This window comes from Trachypithecus francoisi, unplaced genomic scaffold (assembly GCF_009764315.1).
Source record: "Trachypithecus francoisi isolate TF-2019V2 unplaced genomic scaffold, Tfra_2.0 Lachesis_group0, whole genome shotgun sequence".
NCBI classification, from domain to species: domain Eukaryota; kingdom Metazoa; phylum Chordata; class Mammalia; order Primates; family Cercopithecidae; genus Trachypithecus; species Trachypithecus francoisi.
Genome location: NW_022681453.1, coordinates 80,846,079 through 80,872,843, shown reverse-complemented (window position 1 = coordinate 80,872,843; position 26,765 = coordinate 80,846,079). Strand labels below are relative to the sequence as shown.

Sequence of the window (26,765 nt, the reverse complement as noted above, 5' to 3'; positions counted from 1 at the left end):
GTTATTTGGAAGAATTGACTCTGAGCACCAAAACTCACTGGTACAAAGCCAACATGATAACCACTGTACTTAGGAAATGACTCACTGAATTGCATACACAGAACTAGGCCAGGGGATTTTCTTTTCTTGTGTACCAGCTAGTCAGGGTAGCAACCACTTTAAATTCTATGGACTGATAGCCACTAATTCAGATGTACATAGGCACAAGTACTTGATAGAAAGCAGTCTATTATAAAGTATCACTTAATAAAAGCTCTAAGCAGTCTATGCAGGTAGGAGTAAGTCTTATAAAGATTGGGTTTGCCTATTCTCCACACCAATTCCTTGATTCCGATATTCAGTTACAGGTCACCTGCCCCAGCACCTTGCTATGTAGATACAAGTAGGCATTCTTTACTTCTAGATTTGAAACGATGACAAAGGGATTGAGTGGGAATGATTAATCTCATACTGGGGAATGATGATTGCTGGATGTATCACTTATCACACAATAGATGTATTTAAATGTAACAGCTGTAACCAGCACAGGATGGAATTCTGATATCAGGCATAGGTGATAAACTTAAATTGACATTGGAAAAGTAGTTTCCAGCTTCTAATTCAGTGTAGTCCAGATGTTTTGACCCCACATACTGTTGATCCTCCTCAATGTTACAGAAATTTGGTCTCACATTATCTGTGTTGAGAGTTCACCGTATCATTGTAGAACTTTCATTATTTCAGTGGAAGTCCTTACATCTGACAAAATCAGATGTGTCTAATTAAAAAACTAGTTAGTCTAGCGAAGCAAAAGTTATTCAGATTATACATTTTGAATTTTTTAAACCTAAACATAAAAGTCTACTCATTTTCTAGTCTTTTGGGGAAAATAGAGTCAAAGCCTTGTCCTGAGTATGGTGCCTGAGTATGGTGCCACTGTTTGATTATTTTTTTCTGTATCCATAGAACAAGCTAAATCAATAATGCATTATTCAATATTTCCAGTTTTTGTTTCCTAAAAATGGCCGGAAACCTTTGCATTCAAATATGTACAAAAAAGTCCAGTTCCTTACTCTTACAATTGACTTTGAATCTTTTGCCATTGTCTCTCCCACACCTAATACAATAACTGATTTTTTTTCATCTTTTTTGTGACTTGCTTTTATTTAGCTTTTCCAAAGCATTCATCTTATTCAATTAGTCATTGAAGATATATCACGTTTGGTCTTGTCCTCCCATTTAATCAATGAACATAACATTTTGTTAAATTATTTGATGATAACCCACGGAACTGTAGGGGGTGGAGGTGCACAGAAAGAGCACACTGGCTTTCCAGAAGCACTTGGTGTGCCATGGGCATCTAGCAATATGTTTTACAGAGAAAAAGGTGACTATTTTCAAGAAGTCCTTGGCCTTACATGTGCACATGTTCAGCACCAACTTTATTTAATGGAGTTCTGTTCAATTGCTCACTACCTTGATGTACTCGACAAAATGCCTGCTGTCTGCCGTGTTAACCCTGGCAATTTCTTTTATCTGTTTTCTTGGCTTTGCAGCATTCTTGCTAAACAACAACAACAAAACTCCACTCTGTCAAGCTATATTCTTTCTGATACAGAGAGCTATTTAGGAGGGTTATATTATCTACCCTTTTGACAAGAAGAAACAATTCGTGATTGAAGGCTGAGCTGGAAAATGGTCCCTGGAAGCACGAGTAGCTCCCTGGACCCCCTTGTGTAATGTGGATTCCTGTACAAGTGCATCATCTTGGGCTCTCCTTTCAGGGAACCAGCCCCTCCTGAGATGGGGATTTGAGGGCAAGAGAGGGAGTGTTCTCATTAACTGTATGAAACCTGTAACGAAGAGTGAGAAGCAGGATGACACAGAGAAAGACACTAAGAAAGAATGTGGCTTCAGGTGAAGGCTCAGCCTGAACCCAAGGGAGCTCTGGGCTATAGGATGTTTCTTGCCTTGAAGCCACCACTGGGGCAGGGAGTTGCAAAGCAACGTCATCTGAGAACTGCAGCTTCCATCGTGCAAGTACAATCCTCCAAAGAAGGTTGAAGTTATGTGAGCAGGTAGCAGCAGCTAAGCAACACATGCATGAAAACTAAATTGATAAAAGCAGTAAAAGGGGATCTGTGTAGGTGATTAACTGCAAATTCACAGAATATCAGATAGTAAATGTGTGGTATTTTTTAAATAGCTACTTTTATTGGACCCAATTTATGAGCCTCCCTAAATTTTCTGGGTTTCTCCTGTCTCTTGGGCCCTCAACTGGTTAGACAGAAAGAGACCAGGCCCAGTTTCCAAATGTCACCAGCTGACCCATCTCCTCTGGGAAAGCCAGCTTCAACATGTCTTCCATTATGCCTTCCACCATGGGAAGTGCAGCAGCTGCAGAGTCCAGACATGACCCAGGGAAACACACAGACTGTGGTTTCACCTTTCCTCTATTTCCAGACTCAAACACAAAGCGTCATACAGTTGAAATGCCATAGAGTAAGGCATGGCATTTGGCTTTTGTAGTGGTTGTCCCAAGGGGCCACAGCCACAACCAGGAAGAGGATAGGAGTTAATGCCCATGGGGGAAACTTTAACCAGTGGGGGCAACTTACAGATAAATTCCTTTTTGCTCTCTTCCTCTGATGGATTGTTTTGAGCTGCTGTGCTTCTGTAGAGCGTGTCTAGAGATTGTCCCTCATGACTGAGCAAGCGGCTCTATTTTCCATTTTGAATCTGTGGCTGGCAAAGCAAGCACCACCTAGTATGTGCTTTTCATGTTCTTGTTTCACTTCCCCTTTTCTCTCACTCTTCCTGCCCTGCAATTGCACCTTCTCACCTCCCCCAAAACATGTTAGCACATAATCTTAGCCTGATTTCCAAAATCAACAACAACAACAAAAACCCCACCAAAACAGAACCACAGGCAAAGACAGCACCCCTAGAGATCAAAGTTTCAGTACCTGTATAAGTCCCCTAAATGGTGGGATTTCACTGTAAAATATCAGGAGAGATATTTTGAGTAAAGAGAGGGTAATCCTGAAATTGTGCTTTTGTTCTTTTTCTGTCTAAACAGTCCTATTAAAATCTAAATGGATGCTAAGGAGCATCCCCAGGATGCTACAAAGAGTTTGCCTTTGTTAAGATGTCTTTACAAACTAGCTCGGTGTCATGAGCACTGTGGTGAAGCACGGAAAGTAAAAACAAGGCAGAGGAGAATGTAGCATCCTAGAAGCTGCTTTTCCTCGAAGGAATGCAGAACATTCATGAACTGGCATAATGATGAGAGTGATGCAAAACATTCTTCTTTTTCAGAAAAGAGAATTGACTTGTTCTATGGCTCTGGTCAGATTGAGACCAGCAATTATGAGGCCAGGGCTAGTCTTTTAAAAAAAATATTGGCAGATAACATTATATATTTTTATCGTGTACAACATGATGTTGTGAAGTACATATACATTGTGAAATGGTTTTGAGCATTACTAATGTGCAGGCTAGAGAATCTGTCCCAACCACAAGTGATGTTTGCATCATCATTGTCACAATTAGTACTGATGGCTGTGGTCAATTTAGTCTGGAGCTATTAAGATGGGTATGGGGGAGTTGTTCTGTTTTCGCTGTTTTATGCTTGTAGAAATGGCCTCAATTTTCTCTTCTGTCTGATTAGTCTTAGCATATGGATTTCTTTTTTGCCATATTCTATTGCAGAGGCTGCCTCTCTCCGCCTTTCTCCCTCACATCTGGAATCCAGCCAAAAGCACCAGAACAAGATGCTTCTCACATTTGAGCCCTTTTGTAAGGGTGCTGATTGCAACTTGGGTAACTTCAGTATAATCTAAGGTGGAAGCTTTCTGCTGCTTTTGGGGAAAAAATAAATGTCTAAAAATAAAACCTAGGCATAAAAATAGGGCCAAATACTCATTAACTGCCTCACTTAGCTGAACGCTGAAATTATTTCAACAGCACTAAATCAAGCCTTTGTGTAGAAGAGGTTGGGTATTTTTTTTATTCATAGTACTTTATCTTAGATGTTAAATGGGTTACTGTAATTTCTAACTTTATTCAAAACATGAATTAAATAGTCCTCAGAGACTCAATTTTTGGCTTATGCTCATGCTGACCCTTGACTTGGAGCACTTGTGTTCACAAGCCTCCAGGAATGTATTTTGTGGGCTGCTGTGGGAAAGGATGGGGGGACAGACAGGACCAGGAGCAGAGTATTCAAGGCTTGGGATGCTAGGGTTAAGAATTTGGATCTTACTCTAGGTGTGGTAAGCCACTAGAGGGGATTTAATTAGGAGAATATTACAGAATGACTTCTTTGTTAAAAATATGACTCCTGACTGCTGTATTGACAGTGGATTGGAAGGAGACAACAGTAGGAAAAGGGTAACCAGTCAAATGCCTATTTATAGATATCCAGGGATGAAGGGATAGTGGCTTTTGAGCAGGATTGTAATAGAGTTGGAGAGAAGTAGACAAATAATGGAGTTTATCTAATTCATTAACAACAAAAAGATTGGTTAATAGACTAGATACAGGGCATGAGAGAATGGAAGAGTCAAGATTGATTTCTAAGTTTCTGGCCCAAACAACTGGAAGAATTTGGTACTAGTTGAGATGAAGACTGGAGAAAGAACAGGATAGTTTTTGCTGTTTTGTTGTGTTTGGGGTGGGTCATAGAGCAATGGAAAAGGGAATGAGGTTGAAATGGTTCATGTTAACTTTGGGAATCTAAATGAACGGTTCAGAAGAATAGTTGAACGTATGACCTTGATCCAGTAGATAAGTTTGAGAATCCTTGATGTACAGATTATATTCAGAGTCATGAGACCAACTCACCTAAGGAGAGTGTACAAAGAAAGAAAACCTGGTAATATTCCATATTTCCACATAAATAGGGCAAGCAGAAGAGAACCAGTAAAGGACTAAGAAGGAACAGCAATGAGGAAGGAAAAATAGGAGAGTATGATGTTCCAGAAACCAAGAGAAGACTCTTAACAAAGGAAGGTAACAGTCAATTACATTAAATGCTGTTGTGAGGTTGAGTTAGATGAGGACAAATAACATTACTGTTTTTGGTGTTCTTGGTAATATTGACAAGGGCAGTTTATGACATGACATGCAGAAAAGAGCCGAGAGTTGATAGGAAATTGTAAAGTGGGAAATGAAGACAGCTACTTAGACAATTATTTCAAGAAATTAATGGAGCTGAGAAATAGATAATCAAGAGTAAGGGGAGAATTTTGTTTTTTTCTCATGTTTCTAAGATGGGTGATTGGAGCATTTATGCCTATAGAATTGATTCAGGAGAGAGAGAGAGATCCTGATGATGTAGTAGAAAGGAAATATGGTTGCAGGGACAAATTTCCTTTTTTTTTTTTAATTATACTTTAAGTTCTGGGTTACATGTGCAGAACACACAGTTTTGTTACATAGGTATAAAGGTGCCCTATGTACCTATGTACACATATGTGCCATATATACCTATGTATGGTGGTTTGCTGCACCCATCAACCTGTCACCTACATTAGGTATTTATCCTAACATTATCCCTCCCCTAGCCCCCTACCCCCTGATAGGCCGCAGTGTATGACATTCCCTTCCCTGTGTCCATGTATTCTCATTGTTCCACTCCCACTTATGACTGAGAACATGCAGTGTTTGGCTTTCTGATCTTGTGATAGTTTGCTGAGAATGATGGTTTCCAGCTTCATCCATGTCCCTGTAAAGGACATGAACTCATCCTTTTCTATGGCTGCATAGTATTCCATATGTATATGTGCCACATTTTCTTTATCCAGTCTATCATTGATGGACATTTGGGTTGGTTCCAAGTCAAAATTAAAAAGAACTAGAGAAGCAACAGCAAACAAATTCAAAAGCTAGCACAAGACATGAAATAACCAAGATCAGAGAAGAACTGAAGGAGATAGAGGAACGAAAAACCCTTCAAAAAATCAATGAATCCAAGAGCTGTTTTTTTTTTTAAAAAATCAACAAAATAGACCACTAGCCAGACTAATAAAGAAGAAAAGAGAGAAGAATCAAATAGACACAATAAAAAATGATAAAGGGGATATCACCACTGATCCCACAGAAATACAAACTACCATCAGAGAATACTATACACACCTCTACACAAATAAACTAGAAAATCTAGAAGAAATAGATAAATTCCCGGATACATATACCCTTCCAGGTCTAAGCCAGGAAGAAATCAAATCCCTGAATAGACCAATAATAAGTTCTGAAATTGAGGCAGTAATTAATAGCCTACCAACCAAAAAAAGTCCAGGACCAGACAGATTCACAGCCAAATTCTACCAGAGGTAGAAAGAGGAGCTGGTACCATTCCTTCTGAAACTATTCCAAACAACAGAAAAAGAGGGAATCCTCCCTAACTCATTTTATGGGACAAATTTCTTGAATGCAGAAAGGCGTGAGATGCAGAGTACAGGGAAAGGTTTGGCCTTGGATAAGAGCAGAAGGAGAGACAAAAAGAGTGCACCTAGATGTTAATGGGTTGGTTGAGTTACTGATAGGAGGATGAGAGAGTAGCCATAATCAGTCACAGCAATTAATGAAGTAAGAGCATCAGCTGGAAAGGAGGTGAGAAAAGGGAATGTCAATTTCAAGAGAAGGTAGCAAATATTGGAGTCATTCTAGGCAGTGGGAAGATGAACCTCTAGTAGGACAATGGACATGGAATGTTTCAGGGTTACATTAAACAAGGTGAATTTGAGTTAATTTTTGCTTAGAAAGAGACTGTAATTAAATTTTAAGGTTTTTTTAATGGCATATAGAGGCAAACGGTATTATTACATATTTGCATATTTTCATAGTAGAAAAATGAGTTTAACGATTAGTTGTGATCTTACTATTCAGAGATAATCATTGTGATATCCTTTTATATATTATACATACAAATACTTCCATAGGAAGAAATATAAAGGTCTTAATCTTGATAACCAATACTATTTTAGAGCAGTTTTGACTTTACCAACTATCTTAGTTATTGCTCTAAGAGAAATAAAAACAAATGGAGTGATAAATTTGTCATATTGCAAAAGTATTTCTATATTTTGTTGCTTTTTCCATTTTTATATAGCTATATCTGTAGTAGAAAATGTACAGTTAATGTTAAAAGGTCTTCTTTCTAAGGTTGTGTTTTCAATAACTTTCTTATAGTCTTTAAAATGTAAAAATGAAACTCTAAATTATTAACCTACCAGGTTTTATTTTGATAAGATGTGATTAAGGAATCTAATTTTACTTTTTTTAAGAAAAAATTGTTATTTTAAATTCAGGAGATACATGTGCAGGCTTATTACATGGGTATATTGCATGGTTAATTTCACTTCTTAAAATAGTTTTAAGTCATTCTTAAATCACATTATCTCACAACAAATATAGAACATATTCTTGTAATAGTAGAGCTCCTAAATGATATCTTTTTATTTATTTATTTTATTATTATTTTTTGAGACAGAGTCTCACTGTCTTGCCGAGGCTGGAGTGCAGTGGTGCAGTCTCAGCTCACTGCAACCTCTGCCTCCCTGGTTCAAGCAATTTGCCTGTGTCAGCCTCTTGAGTAACTGGGACTACAGGCACATGCCACCACACCCGGCTAAGTTTTGTATTTTTAGTAGAGACAAGGTTTCGCCATATTGGCCAGGCTGGTCTTGAACTCCTGACCTTGAGCGATCCTCTTGCCTTGGCCTCCCAAAGTGCTGGGATTACAGGTGTGAACCACCATGCCCAGCCACCAAATGATACCTTTAAAATTTTCTTTTAAAGATTTTAAAACCAATTGTATGCTATTCTTTAAACAAGCTATTTCTTACAGTGTAAAAATTATCTTTAATCCTATCATCTGGGAAAATCAGTTATATTGTACTTGCTTGAAACTGTAATGTGTGTACACATTTTGCCATCTATATTTTCTCACTTTTTTGAGTTTTTGAAACATTCTTTGTAAACCATGAATTTAATGACTTGCACTAGTATCAGATATGTAAAAATATATTTTCAGGTTTTAGTTGTTCTTTATTTGTGATTATAAACAACATCATAGTTAATACCACTGGCACTTAATATTGAATTTAAATTGATTTTAGTATTTTCTATTATTAAAGCAATATGTCCATGTAGAAAGCCTTAAGAATAGCAAACTATTATCCAGAGAACCACTGTTGCATATATACCAAATCTTTATTCATTCAAGAGCCATGTTTCAGCACCTGTTAATAGCAGTCACTGCTTCAGATATGAAACCTGCTCTTCATAGTTAACATCCTCATATATTTAGTCATATATCTTGTCAGTATCCTATGAGCAGAAATGTGTATGCTTTTATAAAAGGAACCATGCTATTTAGAAATTGTATTGTAATCTAATTTTTCTCCGATAACCCATTAAGAAATTCCTTCCATGCCATTGAACCATCCTTTACAATATCATGTTTAATGGCTACAAAAGAATTATTCGTGTGAATATACCACTCTTTTCCAATTCCCTTTAGCATTTTAAATCCATAACATGTGCACTTTACTTCTCTTTGACAGCATGACTAATATGTCCTGCACGAGACATGAAGGCACAGACGTCTTTCTTCCTCATTCTCATATCATCTCTGAGTGGATCTCAAGGTAATTTCCTTTGTAATACGAGTGTTAGTTATTTGCACTATCAGATAGAAACATGAGCACACAATGCAAGGTGGCTATTTCCTCCATAGCCATAGCATTGTGAACTTTCCTAAATCATCAGTTAATCAGAAGCAAGGAACAGGCTAGAAGTCTGCATGAAGACTAAAAATTATATATATATTTTCTGTCCACTCTGATTAAGACTCTTTCTAATCTGTTATCTGCTACCAGAAATAAGTTCACTGGAAAAACAAGTTTGATTGATTGATTTTTTTTTTTTTTTAAGTGTAAGCTTGGTACTTACCACTTGACAGAAGGCATTATCAGCTTTGCTAGGTCCTATGACAGGCATTCTTAATTATCCAGTGAAACATTAGTGGGGTTTAGCAGAGCAATTAGGGAGATCGACAATCACTCTTTTCCTTGCCCATCTTTCCGTGTCTTTCTTTTGGCATAATGCCACATCCCTCTAGCTCTCTGAAGAGAAACTAAATCTCTCTGAGGAAGAGAGGCGGGACATGGTAGGGTAGAAAGAGCCCCAGAGGGAAAGGCAGAGGATAAAGACTGTGACAGAGTCACTTGGGCACCCAGTTCTTCCATCTTGGGTGGCCTGGGCCATGAGCCAAAGGAGTTACTCCATTGTCCAAAAAGTCAGGACCTTTCCAGTGCTAATATCTTAGAATCCATAGACAGGGCACAAGATCTACTTAAAATATTTTGTAAATCAAAGTAGTTAGATTACTGCCTTCAATTATAGGAAGTGTCTGAGTATATTTTCTTTGCAAAAATCTCTTATTCTGCTGATTTCATTTGCTTTTTGAAATCAACTTGTGAAGTTGACAGTGAAAAGAAAACAAAATAAGTAAATCAAGATAACTGGGGATTAGGCTTCCACATTTATCTCCAGATATTCCTTACCTACATTTTGACTAACTCAGGATATCCTGAGAGCAGTCTTAAAGTCAAAGCAAATGAATGACTCCATTTTCCTTTTGGACTCCTCCTGCTCATGTCCTCCCCTATTTAGATCTAGTCTACAGATATTCCTATCAGATTCCTGAACCCAGCATTGTCTTCTACATGCTCCAAATATTTTCTTACCCAATCAAGCTGAGTTTATTCCATTCTTTTAGGACCTGCTGGCTGTTGCTAGCTGGATAAACTAATTTATTATTGCTAGTAGGAGTTAAATGTGAATATGTTCTGGGAATGAAATCAAAAGTCGTCTTTCAACATACATGATTTCCAGGCCAGGATTGGGAGATGAGATTATTGATCAAGTGGGCAGCAAACCAGTGTTTCTACGCCTTGGGCTGTTACCAGTTCTCCCACTTACATTGAATAAAACGGATATTCAATTAAAATTAAAACTCAAACACAGAGCTTCATGGTTTGTTTCTAATAATCAGACAACAAGTGTTTTTGATGATGTGGTCTATTAATAATCAGGCTGCTAACCTAGGAAGGTTCTTCTGGGTAGTTCTGGTATAATCCTGACCAAGCACACATCATTAATTCACTTTATAACTTCTCTGCTCTTGACTCTAGGCATATTCCATTCGGATTTCTTCACTTATGTTCCTATGAATGAACAAATCATCATTGGAAGACTTGATGAAGATATAATTCTCCCTTCTTCATTTGAGAGGGGATCCGAAGTTGTAATACACTGGAAGTATCAAGATAGCTACAGCAGCTACAATGTTCACAGTTACTACAAAGGCAGTGGCCATTTGGAAAGCCAAGATACCAGATATGCAAACAGGACATCCCTTTTCTATAATGAGATTCAAAATGGGAACGCATCTCTATTTTTCAGAAGATTAAGCCTTCTGGATGAAGGAATTTACACCTGCTATGTAGGAACAGCAATTCAAGCGATTACAAACAAAGTGGTGCTAAAGGTGGGAGGTAAGAGTGCATGTAAATTTTCATGAAACATAGCAATGCCTTCATTCCATGTTATTAGTAAGCATCTTTGTCTTAATATGCCATGAGCTTCCTTCCAAGTCAATACATGGAAATCTCCTTATTTTTAATGCACAGCATCTTGTAGTATACTAATGTTATAAATGATACAACTGTTCCCCTGTTGGTGGGTATTCAGGCATTTCCAATGTTTTCCGTTACATGGTTGTGATGAACACCCTTATAGCTGTACTTAATACCAGGAAATAATCTGAAAGCGAAGTACCAGAAGTAAGATTTAAAAAGGTTACTGACACTAACAGCATAAGACCATCCACTTTCTCCTTAGTCTTATCAGTACCAAATAACTGCCAATATCATGACTGAAAAAATATTGAATTGTTGATTTAAATTGCATTTTTCTATATTATAAATGAGGTTAATTTTTATATTATATGCTTTCCTTCTCTGTATTAGCTATATATAACACTATACCTATATAACTATAAGCTATTAATATAGTTAATATATGCAGTTATGTACAGTTAATATCACTCAAACACAGCTTCATGGTGGTTATATATAACTATATATAACTATATATTAACTGTATTACTATATTAACTGTTGCTAATTCTCATAGTTATATTGAACCAAACAGATATTAGATTAGATTAGAAGTTCTTTGAAGAAACTCAAAGAGCTTCATGGCTCCTTATTACTGGATTACCAAGAGTTCCTGATGATGTGCTCTGTTAATGATCAGGCTGCTGATCATTTATATGTAATATAGTTAGTATGTAGTATAATGTATAGTACAATTTTACATATAGATATATACACACATATATGCAGTATTTTCTTATGGATTGTTTTTCCCAGCACTAGTTTCTTTTTCTTCTGTCCCTTTTAGCTGCTTCAGACCTTGATTCAGAAATCACAAAATTATGTGTAAACAGAGTCAAATAGTCTGAGTCAGTATTTGAGAAGTGTAGAGTGCCACATGAACTCTATTTTATAGACTTAGACACCTCATTTTGGTTTCTCAATGAGGCCATTAGATTTCTTTCCCAGCTATGTTTCTAGAGAATTGAGATTGCTAGTTGCCACATACCCATGCCTGCTCTTTTTTTATTTCTTCTAGATAACTACACTATATCTTAAGGTTCTACAGAGGTGTTTTTTTTCCCCCTTTCAGTAACTGCCAAATTTTGCTCATAAAACTTAGCTTTTCATTTCATGAGTATTAAACAGTATTCTGCACAGATGGCCTATAAAAAAGCCAATGATGGCAGTTTTTCATGTGCCCTTCTTTCTCCTATGTAGTTTTTCTCACACCCATGATGAAGTATGAAAAGAGGAACACAAACAGCTTCTTAATATGCAGCGTGTTAAGTGTTTATCCTCGTCCAATTATCACGTGGAAAATGGACAACACACTTATCTCTGAAAACAATATGGAAGAAACAGGGTCTTTGGGTCCTTTTTCGATTAACAGCACACTGAATATTACAGGATCAAATTCATCTTATGAATGTACAATTGAAAATTCACTGCTGAAGCAAACATGGACAGGGCGCTGGACAATGAAAGGTAGGCTCCACAGGACTTTCTGTGTACACTATTTCAAGGTTGGGGGGTAATGGGGACTGATTTTCAAGGAAAGAAAGGAAGATGAAAGAAAAGAAAGCAAATCCATCTGCAGCAGTTAGAAGACCAAGACCGGAGCCCTAGGGCTGGTTCTTCTGACTGTATTACATGAAGCAATCATTCTTACTTTTGAGCATTAGTACCGTACCTCATTGATAACATAGAAGTAATTCTTACCTTGCTAGGTATTTATGAGTTGATTGAAAACATTTATGAAGTGGAAAGAAGCAAATCTGTTCTTGAATATTACTGTATTTCTCAGTGGCTCATCCTTCAAACAGGATTTTCTGTCAGCATTGCTCTTTAAAAAATCAAAAGAGAAAGAATACGTGTCTTTCAACAAATCACAACTTCCAGTCTTTCAATTAAACAAAATATTAATTAGTATAATTGCTTCTTTTTGGTTTCTTTACATAGTGTTAGCCCGTCAATCTTTATCCACTACCTCTATCACAACATGGTCAGTTTTTAGTACTCTTTCTTCTCATTTATTTGAACAGATCCAAACTCTGATCAATCTCTATATCCAAAACCTGTTTAATAAAAATTAATTTGCTATCTCCATATTCAATTCCAAGAAAATTTGTTTTCCTTTTGAGATGGAGTCTCGCTTTTTTGCCCAGGCTGGAGTGCAGTGGCGTGATCTCGGCTCACCGCAATCTCGGCTCACTGCCACGTCTGCCTCCCAAGTTCAAGTGATTCTCCTGCCTCAGCCTCCTGAGTAGCTGGGATTACAGGCATGTGCCACCATGTGTGGCTAATTTCTGTATTTTTTAAGTAGAGATGGGGTTTCACCATGTTGGTCAGGTGGGTCTCGAACTCCTGACATTATGATTTGCCCACATCAGCCTCCCGAAGTGCTGAGATTACAGGCAGCCACCGTGCCCAGACTGTTTTTCATTTTATTCTTAATAAAGCAAAAATTTTCTGTCAATCTCCCTTATATGGGGAAAATGGAGGGTAGCTGTTTTTTTCAGCCTTCTCTTGCCTAGCATCTCATATTCTCAAAATGCTCACCAAAAATATACTGAAATTGTGGGTGATTCACCACATTTACATGAGTCCAGTGTTAAAGGAATGAGTACCCAATGTTCATTCTCCAGTCAGGCAGCAATGGAAACATGGGAATGGGTTGCAAATGTTAATATTATAAACATTGTCTTTGGAAAATCCTAATTTATCATGTTCATTTAGAATTGAGTGTCTTGAAGCATGAACAGTTCTTTAGGCTCAGTACTGTTTGGTCTCATTGAAAAGCTACTACGTGCCAAGTTTTGTTGCTCACAGACTGTGAACTTAAGAACGTGGTCTCTACTGATTTCTGTATCCACAGCATCTAGTACAGATATAAAAATTAAACTAGGAACATAGCTTACAAAGGGAGTGATTAATTCTACTCTCTGTGGTTGGGCACAAATGGGGTTGTCACAGAGTATGTGCTTAAGAAAGTTGCATAAGGGCAGAATTTTAGAAGAATAGTAGGACATTCCAGGAGAACAGGAATATTCCAGGTAAAAAGCACAGAAAAGTAAAATTGCCTGGATTTGTGGAATCTACAGATCAAGAGATGAACCTGGAGAGGGAGGCAAAAAAAAAAAAAAAAACAGATGAAAGACCTTTTACATGTTGCTAAGGAGCTTGTTGAGTCTTGGAGATAGGATGGATCAGAAGAGGGATTTGAAACACAGAGAGCCCCTGGATTTGCCTTTTGGAAGGCTTGCTTTGGCATCACTCTCCTGCAGGTAAACTGGAAGCCAGGTGAGTCTAGAATCAGGGAGAACAGTCCATGGCAGTCCATAGAGGACAGCCTACAGCACTACAGAACAGGAAGGACAAGACGGAGCTGGGTCTGGAGGGGCAAGGCAAGAAAATTCAGCAGAGTCCCTCTTCTAAAAGAGCTCAGTCCGGTGGGGGTTGCCTGCACACAGCTGGAAATATTCTTACAGGCAGAAAAAGAGATTTTTGTCTAGATAAAGAGATTAAGAAGTAGTGAGGCCATAAAGTTAGAGACCACTAGGGAGTAGGTAGGGTAACAAAAGGGGTGTTCTGGGGAACACCAGCATTAGAGAGGCCAAACATTGAGTTTAATAGGCTAGCAACTGGTAGCAACATTCCTGAGTGCTTACTGTCAGGTTCTAAGAGTTAAAACAAGTACATCACCCCTCTAGCCGGCCCTGGCTTTGCCCTCCTTGAAGGTTTAAACTAACCTTGGTGGGAAACTTTAAAATAGTGGTAGTAAAACTTGTCTTGTAAGAAACCACAGCACAAATATAATTACTGTCCAAAAAGTTATTTCTAAATATATCAATATTAGTGCCTTTGTTCTCTGCTTTCTAAGTGTAACTTAGAGAATTCTTTTGAAATGTTTATCTTCATTGATGTTTTCTTTTCTATTGTGTTGTTAGATGGCCTTCATAAAATGCAAACTGAACATGTTTCACTCTCATGTCAACTTGTAAATGATTGTTTTTCTCCAAACCAAGACTTCAAAGTTACTTGGTCCAGAATGGAAAGTGGGATTTCCTCTATCCTGGCTTACTATCTGAGCTCTTCACAAAATACAACTTTCTATGAATCCCGATTCTCATGGAACAAAGAGCTGAAAAACCAGAGTGACTTCTCTATGAATTTGACGGATCTTAGTCTTTCAGACAGTGGGGAATATTTGTGCAATATTTCTTCGGATGAATATACTTTACTCACCATACACACAGTGCACGTAGGTAAGCTGCAAGTAGGTTCGGATAATGGGTTTTGGCTATAGCATTAGAGGTTTGTGAATATCAGACAGAAAATTAGCTTGGCTTTTCAAGAATATATTGATACCCTCTCAAAATATAATCTACAGTGGTATGTCTGGTCAGGATGTCGATTATCCTCCCTCCTTCAACCACATAAAAGTCCTGTTTTGAAAAAAAAAAATTACTCCCACAGATTTCCTTTCAGGATTTTGGGGCTTCAGAAATGAGGAGGAAACATACATTTTCATGACTCCATGGGCTGAGCATCTTCCATTTCTGCTCACTGCTGTGCCTAATATATACCTTAGCCCTAATGTTTGGGGAGTCAAGGCTAGGGACACATTAGGAAGTTACAATCGGGGTCCTGAAGAATGCTGGGAAAACATGGCAGTGTCTATGAACTTGGAAATAATCACCGCACAATATTTGAAGCACCAAGTATATATTCCTGGTTCAGTTCATTTTTACCTCTGTTGATAGTTCACTGCCAAAAACCATTATCTAAAATATTTCTAGTCAACTAACCATCGAGTCATGGAATATATACTCATGAAGCTGACCTTCTAGGTGAGCTAGATGGTCCCACCCTTAAACTATCAACTTCACATCATGGCAGACCATGGCAGCTCTTTCTGTCCTTCAATAAAGATATTTGAACTAGTGGAACTTATGTTTTAGAAGTATTTCTATCATTTCAATTGTGAAAACTAGGAGGAATAATGTTTGAAGTTTTGGTGATTCTGTGTGGTGAGATTTGGAGATAAGAGCACAGGGTTGTGCTTTAGGTTATGTGATCTTCAAATACTTGGAAGCTTCTGGACATTGAGTAATAACACTCCCTTTGTAGAGCTGCCACTTTGAGAGTAGAGAATGAAAAACTGGGGCTACATTTGAAGCTCCTATTTTTCTCCAAAAATAAAAGTGTCAGTTTTATGTAAAATACAGTTAAGCCTGCAATCTATTTTTAAAAATGTTGCCTCATGTTGGATTCATTTTGGAGTGTAAAAAAAAATAGTCAAGAAGAAATGTCCTAAAGACCACATATGGCCCGTCTTCCCACCCAGAGATCTAATTTTCAGTTCACACAAAGTGAAACATCAGGACCATTCCATCTCTGACAAAAGAGTATTTTCGGAACCTCTCATTCTCAAATAAATGTTGGCAGGTGGGGCTGGGGGAGGGTGTGCTCACCCTTCCCCACCAGGAAGAGGACTTGGCAGGAGCCACCCCAGCAGGGCAGGAAACAGGGCAAACAGTCTTGGTACCTTAAATATCATCCTTTCAAGGAACTTGTTTCCTATTCTGAATTGTGACTTTTCCATTTGTTGTCTTTCCCAGGAGGTGCTACAACAAGATAGGGGTCTTATGATTCCTTGAATCTAGATCTGGTCAATTAGTGTTGCACCAAGCTGAAAGGAATTAAATAATCCTTGCTAAGTTTTGCTGCTGAATCAATACGTGACCTTGGGCAAATATCTTTAGAGATGGGGGAACCTGAGGGTCACGAGTACAGTGAGAAGTAGACTTGTAGATTTCCTTGTAGGATTTCCTTTAGGAGGAAGAAAAATGCAAATGAAAATGAAAACACTGTAGAAAGTCAACCTAACGTTCCTACTTAATCTCTCCTTTACGTAGGTACATTAGTCCCCCCTTTCCATGGGGGATATGTTCCAAGACCCCCAGTGGATGCCTGAAACTATGGACAGTACAAAACCCTATATATGCATTCCCACATGGTACCAGGATTAATCTGTCCTTCCATGTTTATGCCTTGGTGCCTCATTCACACTTCTTATGATTACAGGTTCTACTGGGCATCTTCTTCTAGCAGAGCTTGTTTTCATTGCAATTAAAGACTTGCTTTGGATGGAAATGTGGCTGTAGCTTCATCACCAGCAGACACAGCCTCTCCAGTAATCTTTATATTTTTCAATCCAAGCTGATTTCTAAATCTGTGTAGCCATCCTCTACTTGCAGTAAATGGCCTGTTTCAAGGGATCTCTTGCTGAAGTCTTCATAAAAGCCCAAAGCCTTCCAGTGTAACATATCATCAAGCAGAACACATTTCTGTTCATGTCTTCCACCCTCAAATTTAATGCCATTTCCATCTTAGCATATACAACACAGTGTGGCCATAACTGTTGTAGGTTGAGACAACACAAATTTTCTTCTTTCTTTCTTCACAATTTTACAGATAGAAGATTCGTTTTCACCATAGATCTCAGCAACCTCAATATATGATTTTTCATATGTCAAGAGCTTTAATTGTTTTAGGTCAAGGAAGCACTTTATGGCTTCTTTTTGGTATATCCAAATTGCCAGCATCACTACTCTTGTGCTTTGGGACCATTCTTAAAGAAAATAAGGGTTACTTGAATACAAGCATTGTTATACCATGACAGTCAATCTGATAACTGAGATGGCTAGTAAATGATTCATGGTGGTAGTGTGTACAACGTGGATATGCTGGACAAAGGGTGCAGTCACATCCCAGGTGGGATGGAGTGGCACGACACGATATTTCATCATGCTACTCAGAATGGCACACAATTTAAAATTTAAGAATTGTTTATTCTTGGAATTTTCCATTTGGTTATGTTTGGACTACAGTTGACCATGGGTAACTAAAACCTCAGAAAGTTAAACCATGGATAAAGGGGACTCCTGTATGGAATTTCAGAATGACACAAATAGGTGAAGACATTAATATTTTATTAGTTGTAAAACACTATAGTATGTTCATAGAAAATTACATTTGTTATATAAACAGAGGTATTCATTCTAAAGGATAGCCACAAACATTTTCCTCCTGAATTGACCTTTGTGCTCTATCACTTGCTGCCCATGTTTTAGCAGAACATAGACCATAAGGTTAGCAGAGTTCTGACTTTGATAACCCAGGGTCTCTGGAGTCCCCACTTCCATTAATACTACTTTCAACAATTCTAGTCCTGACCAAGATGTTGGAGAATGGAGAAAGTTTAGGCTCCTCCAGTCATTTCTGAGGAGCTCTAAACACTATCAGCAGGTCCTCCTTTTCTGTAGTTTGTTACCCAAAGTCAACCGCAGTCTGAAATTTTTAAAAGGAAAATTCCAGAAATAATGTTTTAAATTGTGTGCCATTCTGAGTAGCATGATGAAATTGCATGTCATCCCACTCCATCCTGCCTTGAAGGTGAATCCTCCCTTTGTCCAGCATATCACACTGTGGATGCTACCCGCCTGTTAGTCATTTAGCCCTCCGCATAATCAGATCTACTGTCATGATACTGCAGTGCTTGTGATCAAGTAAGCCTTATTTTATTTAAGAAAGGCCTCAAAGCACAAGAATAGTGATGCTGGCAATTCGGATACACCGAAGAGAAGTCGTGAAGTGTTTCCTTTAAGGGAAAGCTTTCAACTTAAGGGGGAAAAAAAGCATATGTTGAGGTTGCTAAGATCTACAGTAAGAATGAATCTTCTATCTATAAAATTGTGAAGATGGAGAAAGAAATTAGTGCATACTATGCATAAGGTTTGGTACTAAGGTTTCAGGCATCCACTCAGGGGTCTTGGAATGTATCCCCCAAGGATAAGGAGGGACTACTGTGCCTATTATCTCTGTGGTCACCTGCCACCTCTAACTCAAGACCATGGCTTCTACTTAGCTCCTTTTATCACCTCTGAACTTACCACTGTCCCCTTAGGATCCTGTCTTCTCTAGGCCAATGGCAGACTGCACTCTTACTTCATCCTCCAAGGTGAACACTGGGCTGAGGCTAATTTATGGACATAATTATTCCTTTATAAAAATGTGTTATTTCTTATTACAGTATAAAGCAATAGAAACTGAAAAGGCATAATAGACGTATTGCCTCTCCAGTTTTCAGACTTTTCTCCCAGCTCCCCCAACCCCCACCAATCTCCAATAATATTATGGTATCTGTAGGTTTCCCACAATAGATACACTGAGACTAGGAGATATTTATGCTCAAGACAAACTCTCCTGTCCAGTCTGGGTTCTTGGCTTTATCCTAAAGGACCTTTTTATTATGCAAAGTGTTTTCATATTAATTCAGCATCCTACCTGTAATGCAGAAATAACTAGTTTTAAAAATAGTAAACATACTCCACCCTCACCCACCCACACATTTCTTATTTGGTACCTTTTCTTCCAGTTCACAGACTTTGTTTCTCTGTTTTATTTAGAACCAAGCCAAGAAACAGCTTCTGATAACAAAGGCTTATGGATTTTGGTGGCCAGTCTGATTTTGGTGTTCTGTCTGATTTTGCTGATTTGGAAAGTAAAACGTTGCACAGGTAATATCTCAGGAAGAATTTGGGCTCTGCCCCACATGTTCCACATCATGTATATTAAAGATAACATGGAAATACATGCCCAAACAGCTACTGGGCATGTAAATTGATCTGAATTTTCTGGAATGTCATTCACAAAATTTACCCAAAATCTTTTAAAACGCTCCTACATTTCCACCTAACCGTTCCACTTCTAGGAATTTATCTCACATTAAATGAGCAGAGGTACACCAAACTATATACAAGCATATTCACTGCAGCACACTGCTATTGCTTTTAGATTTCCTACTATTGTCAATAAATAATGGAGAAATTAATTAAATTAATTGATGATCATACTTTTTAAAAGTTTAATCTAGTATTGAAATGATAACCAGGATGACTTAATCATCCTGCATTAAAAGGTAACTGGAAAGAAAAAAGCCAAAGCTTTAAGAAGTTGCCTTTGGAGTGATGGGACCATGAGTTCTTTCTTACCCTCACACCTCAGAAGGAAGCCAGATACCCTCTTAAGTCCCTGGGCTCCGCTTGTTCTCCCTTGCTCTGCGCTTAGTCAAGGTTAGTGCTCTGATTGAAACTGCATTGTTCTTTCCTTATGGGTCATTTCATTTTAATTGTTGTTCAATTAATTTTTTTCTAAATTTTAGTCAAAAAACCTTACTAGTAATTTAAACTATCTTAAGATGCCATGATCATGGGAAGTACTCTAAGGAAGTACACTTTTAGGGAGTACTTCCTTAGAGTACTTTGCTTTTAGTAACAGAATTTTGAGCTACAGAGCATCTGGGCAAAACTTAGATCTGGTTGATCTCCACATTTTACAGATCAGGAAACAGGAATCCGGGCAGTTAGCTCAAGTGCTAAGTAGGCATGTGAAACAGATTTAGGTGGATCATTTAATAGCATCAAGCCAGCTAGTGGCAGAGGCAGGTTCAGGCCCCCAGAAGCCCTCCCTTACTCCACTATCCCCCTGAGGAGGCTCTGGGTGTCCTGGGAACTTGAGCTAGATCCTGTGTCTCTTTTATCTGTCTTTCTGGTTGATATTTGGCTGTCGCCCCTGCTGAAGTTAGGAGATTTGGGTTATAGCAGAAACTATTATTGAAGATATAGTTTTAGGGGCAATGGAGAGCAAGCATCTCACCAATTCTAGCCCTGTGATCATTTGTACTAATAGGCAGGCTAGTTCCTGTCCCTTGGCTGGCCAGAAGTAGTAAGAGACCACAGGCAGTTTAGCTTGTCTACCAAGATCAACCATTGACCTAATATACTGATATCTGTGATTGGATTAGGTTCAAATTATGGGAGAGGTGGTGCTACATCCTACTCAAGAATGATAGTTTAGTTTCTTTAGTGGAAGTCTGCATAAGTCAGTTCTCAACTGTAAACACATGGCACACTCAAAACTGGATAAAGAACTTACAAGACAGTATATTCACAGCTGGGAGCACCCGATTCACTAGCAAACTTAAACTTGAAGGGACAAGGACAGACAGCAGTTCCCAAAACTTGAAAGGAGAGAGTCACATAAGATTAGCTGCCCTGTAAGGACAGTGACTGACTTCTTTTTTTCTTTCTTTCTTTTTATTTAAGTTCTGGGATATATGTGCTGAACATGCAGGTTTGTTACATAGGTATACACGTGCCCTGGTAGTCTGCTGCACCTATCAACCTATCATCTAGGTTTTAAGCACCGCATACATTAGCTATGTGTCCTAATGCCCTCCCTCTCCTTTACCCTCATCCTCTGACAGTCCCTGGTGTGTGATGTTCCCCACCCTGTGTCCATGTGTTCTCATTGTTCAATTCCCACCTATGAGTGAGAACATGCGGTGTTTGCTTTTCTGTCCTTGTGATAGTTTGCTGAGAATGATGGTTTCCAGCTTCATCCATGTCCCTGCAAAGCACATGAACTCATTCTTTTTTGTGACTGCATAGTATTCCATGGTGTATATGTGCCACAATTTCTTTATCCAGTCTATCATTGATGGACATTTGGGTTGGTTTCAGGTCTTTGCTATTGTGCATAGTGCTGCAGTAAACATACGTGTGCATGTGTCTTTATAGTAGAATGATTTATAATCCTTTGGGTATATACCCAGTAATGGGACTGCTGAGTCAAATGGCATTTCTGGTTCCAGATCCTTGAGGAATCGCCACACTGTCTTTCACAATGGTTGAACTAATTTACTCTCCCACCCAAAGCATAAAAGTGTTCCTATTTCTCCACAGCCGCTCCAGCATCTGTTTTTTCCTGACGTTTTAATGATCGCCATTCTAACTGGTGTGAGATGGTATCTCATTGTGGTTTTGATTTGCATTTCTCTAATGACCAGTGATGAGGTGCTCTTTTTCATGTTTGTTGGCTGCATAAATGTCTTCTTTTGAGAAGTGTCTGTTCATACCCTTCACCCACTTTTGATGGGGCTGTTTGTTTTTTTCTTGTAAATTTGTTTAAGTTCCTTGTAGATTTTGGATATTAGACTTTTGTCAGATGGATAGACTGCAAAAATTCTCTCCCATTCTGTAGGTTGCCTGCTCACTCTGATGATCGTTTCTTTGGCTGAGCAGAAGCTCTTTAGTTTAATTAGATCCCAGTTTGTAAGGTGTAAGGAAGGGGCCTAGCTTCTATTTTCTGCATATGGCTAGCCAGTTTGCCCAGTACCATTTATTAAACAGGGAATCCTTTCCTCATTGCTTGTTTTTGTCAGGTTTGTCAAAGATCAAATGGTTGTAGATGTGTGGTGCTATTTCTGAGGCCTCTGTTCTATTCCATGTATCTGTTTTGGTACCAGTGCCATGCTGTTTGGTTACTGTAACCTTGTAGTATAATCTGAAGTCAGGCAGCTTCATGCCTCCAGCTATGTTCTTTTGCTTAGGATTGTCTTGGCTATATAGGCTGTTTTTTGGTTCCATATGAAATTTAAAGTAGTTTTTTCTAGTTCTGTGAAGAAAGTCAATGGTAGCTTGATGAGAAGAGCATTGAATCTATAAATTACTTTGGGCAGTATGGCCATTTTCACACTATTGATTCTTCCTATTCATAAGTATGAATTTTTTTTCCATTTGGTTTTGTCCTCTCTCATTTCCTTGAGCAGTGGTTTGTAGTTCTCCTTGAAGATGTCCTTCACATCCCTTGTAAGTTGTATTCCTAGATATTTCATTTTCTTTGTAGCAGTTGTGAATGGGAGTTCATTCATGATTTGGCTGTTTGTCTGTTATTGGTGTATAGGAATGCTTGTGATTTTCGCACATTGATTTTATATCCTGAGACTTTGCTGAAGTTGCTTATCAGCTTAAGGAGATTTTGGGCTGAGATGATGGGGTTTTCTAAATACACAATCATGTCATCTGCAAACAGAGACAATTTGACTTCTTCTGTTCCTATTTGAATACTTTTATTTATTTCTCTTGCCTGATTGCCCTGGTCAAAACTTCCAATACTATGTTGAACTATGGTGATAGAGGTCATCCTTGTCTTGTGCTGGTTTTCAAGGGGAATGCTTCCAGCGTTTGCCCATTCAGTATGACATTGGCTAAAGGTTTGCCATAAATCGCTCTTATTATTTTGAGATATGTTCCATCAATGCCCAGTTTGTTGAGAGTTTTTAGCATGAAGGGGTGTTGAAGTTTATCGAAGGCCTTTTCTGCATCTATTGAGATAATTACGTGGTTTTTGTCATTGGTTCTGTTTACATGATAGATTACATTTATTGATTTGCATATGTTGAACCAGTCTTGCATCCCAAGGATGAAGCCAACTTGATCATGGTGCATAAGCTTTTTGATGGGCTGTGGAGTCGGTTTGCCAGTATTTTATTGAGGATTTTTGCATTGATGTTCATCAGGGATATTGGCCTGAAATTTTCATTTTTTGTTGTGTCTCTGCCAGGTTTTGGAATCAGGATGATGCTGGTCTTATAAAATGGTTAGGGAGGAGTCCCTCTTTACCTATTGTTTGGAATAGTATCAGAAGGAATGGTACCAGCTCCTCTTTGTACCTCTGGTAGAATTCGGTTGTGAATCCATCTGGTCCTGGGCTTTTTTTGGCCGGTGGGCTATTAATTACTGCTTCAATTTCAGAACTTGTTATTGGTTTATTCAGGGATTTGACTTCTTCCTGGTTTAGTCTTAGGAGGGTGTCCAGGAATTTATCTATTTCTTCTAGATTTTCGAGTTTATTTGCTTAGAGGTATTTATAGTATTCTCTAATGGTAGCTTGTATTTCTGTGGGATCAGTGGTGATATCCCCTTTATCATTTTTTATTGTGTCTATTTAATTCTTCTTTCTTTTCTTCTTTATTAGTCTGGCTAGCAGTCTACCTATGTTGTTAATCTTTTCAAAATACCAGCTCCAGGGTTGACAGACACCTCATACAGGAGATCTCCAGCTGGCATCAGGCTGTTGCCCCTCTGGGACAAAGCTTCCAGAGGAAGGAGCAGTCAGCAATCTTTGCTGTTCTGCAGCCTCCGCTGGTGATAACCAGGCAAATAGGATCTGGAGTGAACCTCTGGAAAACTGCAACAGACCTGCAGAAGAGGGGCCTAACTGTTAGAAGAAAAACTACCAAACAGAAAGCAATAACATCAACATCAACACAAAGGACCCCCATACAAAACCACATCCAAACATCATCAGACTTAAAGATCAAAGGTAGATAAATACACGAAGATGAGGAAAAATCAGCACAAAAATGCTGAAAATTTAAAAGACCAGAATGCTGCTTCTCCTCCAAATGATTGCAACTCTTCTCCAGCAAGAGCACAAAACTGGATGGAGAAAGAGTTTGACAAATTAACAGAAGTAGGCTTCAGAAGGTGGGTAATAACAAACTCCTCTGAGCTAACAGAGCATATTCTAACCCAATGTAAGGAAAGTAAGAACCTTGATAAAAGGTTACAGGAACTACTAACTAGAATAACCAGTTTAGAGAGAATATAAATGATCTGATGGAGCTGAAAAACACAGCACGAGAACTTCGTGAAGCATACACAAGTATCAATAGCCGAATCAATCAAGCAGAAGAAAGGATATCTGAGACTGAAGATTAACTTACTGAAATAAGGCATGAAGACAAGATTAGAGAAAAAAGAGTGAAAAGGAATGAACAAAGCATCCAAGAAATATGGGACTATGTGAAAAGACTAAATCTGTGATTGGTTGGGGTCCCTGAAAGTAGTGGGGAGAATGGAACCAAGTTGGAAAACACACTTCAGGATATTATCCAGGAGAACTTCTCCAACCTAGCAAGACAAACCAATATTCAAATTCAGGACATACAGAGAACACCACTAAGATACTCCTTACGAAGAGCAACCCCAAAACACATAATCATCAGATTCTCCAAGGTTGAAACAAAGGGAAAAAATGTTAAGGGCAGCCAGAGATAAAGGTCAGGTTACCTACAAAGGGAAGTCCATCAGACTAACAATGGATACCTCTGCAGAAGCCCTACAAGCCAGAAGAGAGTGGGGGCCAATATTTAACATTCTTAAAGAAAATAATTTTCAACCCAGAATTTCATAACCAGCCAAATTAAGCTTCATAAGTGAAGAAGAAATGAAATCCTTTACAGACAAGCAAATGCTGAGGGATTCTGTCACCACTAGACCTGCCTTACAAGAGATACTGCAGGAAGCACTAAATACAGAAAGGAAAAATCGGTACCAGCCACTGCAAAAAAAACACCATAATATGAAGACCAACGACACTATGAAGAAACTGCATCAACTAATGCGCAAAATAACCAGCCAGCATCATGATGACAGGATCAAATTCACATATAACAATATTAACCTTAAATGTAAATGGGCTAAATGCCCCAGTTAAAAGATACAGACGGGCAAATTGGATAAAGAGTCAAGACCCATCAGTGTGTTGTATTCAGGAGACCCATCTCATGTGCAAAGACACACATAGGCTCAAAATAAAGGTATGGAGGAATATTTACCAAGCAAACGGAAAGCATAAAAAAAGCTGGGGTTGCAATTCTAGTCTCTGATAAAACAGACTAAACCAACAAAGATCAAAAAAGACAAAGAAGGGCATTACATAGTGGTAAAGGGATCAACGCAAAGAGAACTAACTATCCTAAATATATATGCAGTCAATACAAGAGCACCCAGATTCATAAAGCAAGTTCTTAGAGACCTACAAAGAGACTTAGACTCCCACACAATAATAGTGGGAGACTTTAACACCCCACTGTCAATATTAGATCAATGAGACAGAAAATTAACAAGGATATTCAAAACTTGAACTCGGCTCTGGACCAAGCAGACCTAATAGACATCTACAGAACTCTCCACCGCAAATCAACAGAATATACATTCTTCTCAGCACCACATAGCACTTATTCTAAAATCGACCACATAATTGGAAGTAAGACACTCCTCAGCAAATGCAAAAGAATGGAAATCATAGCAGTCTCTCAGGCCACAGTGCAATCAAATTAGAACTCAGGATTAAGAAACTCACTCAGAACCACACAACTACAAGGAAACTGAACAACCTGCTCCTGAATGACTCCTGGGTAAATAACGAAATTAAGGAAGAAATAAATAAGTTCTTTGAAAGCAATGGGAACGAACACACAACATACCAGAATCTCTGGGACACAGCTAAAGCAGTGTTAAGAGGGAAATTTATAGCACCAAATGCCCACATCAGAAAGCAGGAAAGACCTAAAATCGACACCCTAACATCACAATTAAAAGAACTAGAGAAGCAAGAGTGAACAAATTCAAAAGCTAGCAGAAGACAAAAAATAACTAACAGCAGAACTGAAGGAGATAGAGACACGAAAAACCCTTCAAAAAATCAGAGAGTGACTTTCAGTTGAAGGACAGAGCCAGACCAAGGTGACCGTACAGGGAAAAAGCTGGGAGAGTGAATACCTAATTTCACTCTTCCCTGTCTCTGATCTCCAGCCCAAATAGAAGCCAGGAGGAGCAGACACCCTGCTGATGGAGCCCAACGAGGTCAGCCTCCCATGGCTGAGAGAAGAATGGATTCTGGTTCTGGAGGAACAGTCAAAAGATATGGGCAAAAACTTTGTCACAGTATTGGCCACTTTAAAAAATAGATATATTCCATACTTCTGCAGTGAGATGGGCTGAAAATACATTTGAAGCTGTTATATGAAAAGCCACAAAACCTTTCCTAGCTCCAGCTCCCTGGTTGTAGTTTCATGACTGTGGTTCATATGTTTTATTTTTAAATTCCCTTTTCTATTACTGTTTTAAAATGTACTTTGTCTAAGATATGTATTAAAGGGCCATATTTTATGAAAGTCCATAAGGAGGCCTTCTTTGAGAAATGACATATCCCTTTTTCTTTAACCATCACTCTCATCCCCTCTTTGGCTATGACATTTCCATTGTTAGCAGTTGGTAGGAACCAGGCCAAGGATCACAAGAAGCCAGGAATTGCTGAGCTGACTGAACTGCCTTTACTCCCCTGCTTTGGAGCACCTGGATCAACCATACGCATTTACTGCTGCTTCTGGTGATGTGTTTTTACACTGAATGCATTTTTCAT

General features: G+C 38.5%; 1 protein-coding gene across 1 annotated transcript in view; it reads left to right on the top strand.

Moving 5' to 3' along the window:
- Nucleotides 1–26,765, top strand: part of HHLA2 (HERV-H LTR-associating 2) — a 103,936-nt gene that overhangs the window by 75,010 nt on the left and 2,161 nt on the right. The window contains exons 6-11 of the mRNA XM_033211363.1: nt 8,550–8,633; nt 10,182–10,544; nt 11,868–12,134; nt 14,597–14,914; nt 19,121–19,231; nt 26,156–26,206. Coding sequence (XP_033067254.1) covers nt 8,576–8,633; nt 10,182–10,544; nt 11,868–12,134; nt 14,597–14,914; nt 19,121–19,231; nt 26,156–26,206 — 1,168 coding nt within the window. The 5' untranslated portion in view covers nt 8,550–8,575. The remainder of the gene's footprint in view (nt 1–8,549; nt 8,634–10,181; nt 10,545–11,867; nt 12,135–14,596; nt 14,915–19,120; nt 19,232–26,155; nt 26,207–26,765) is intronic.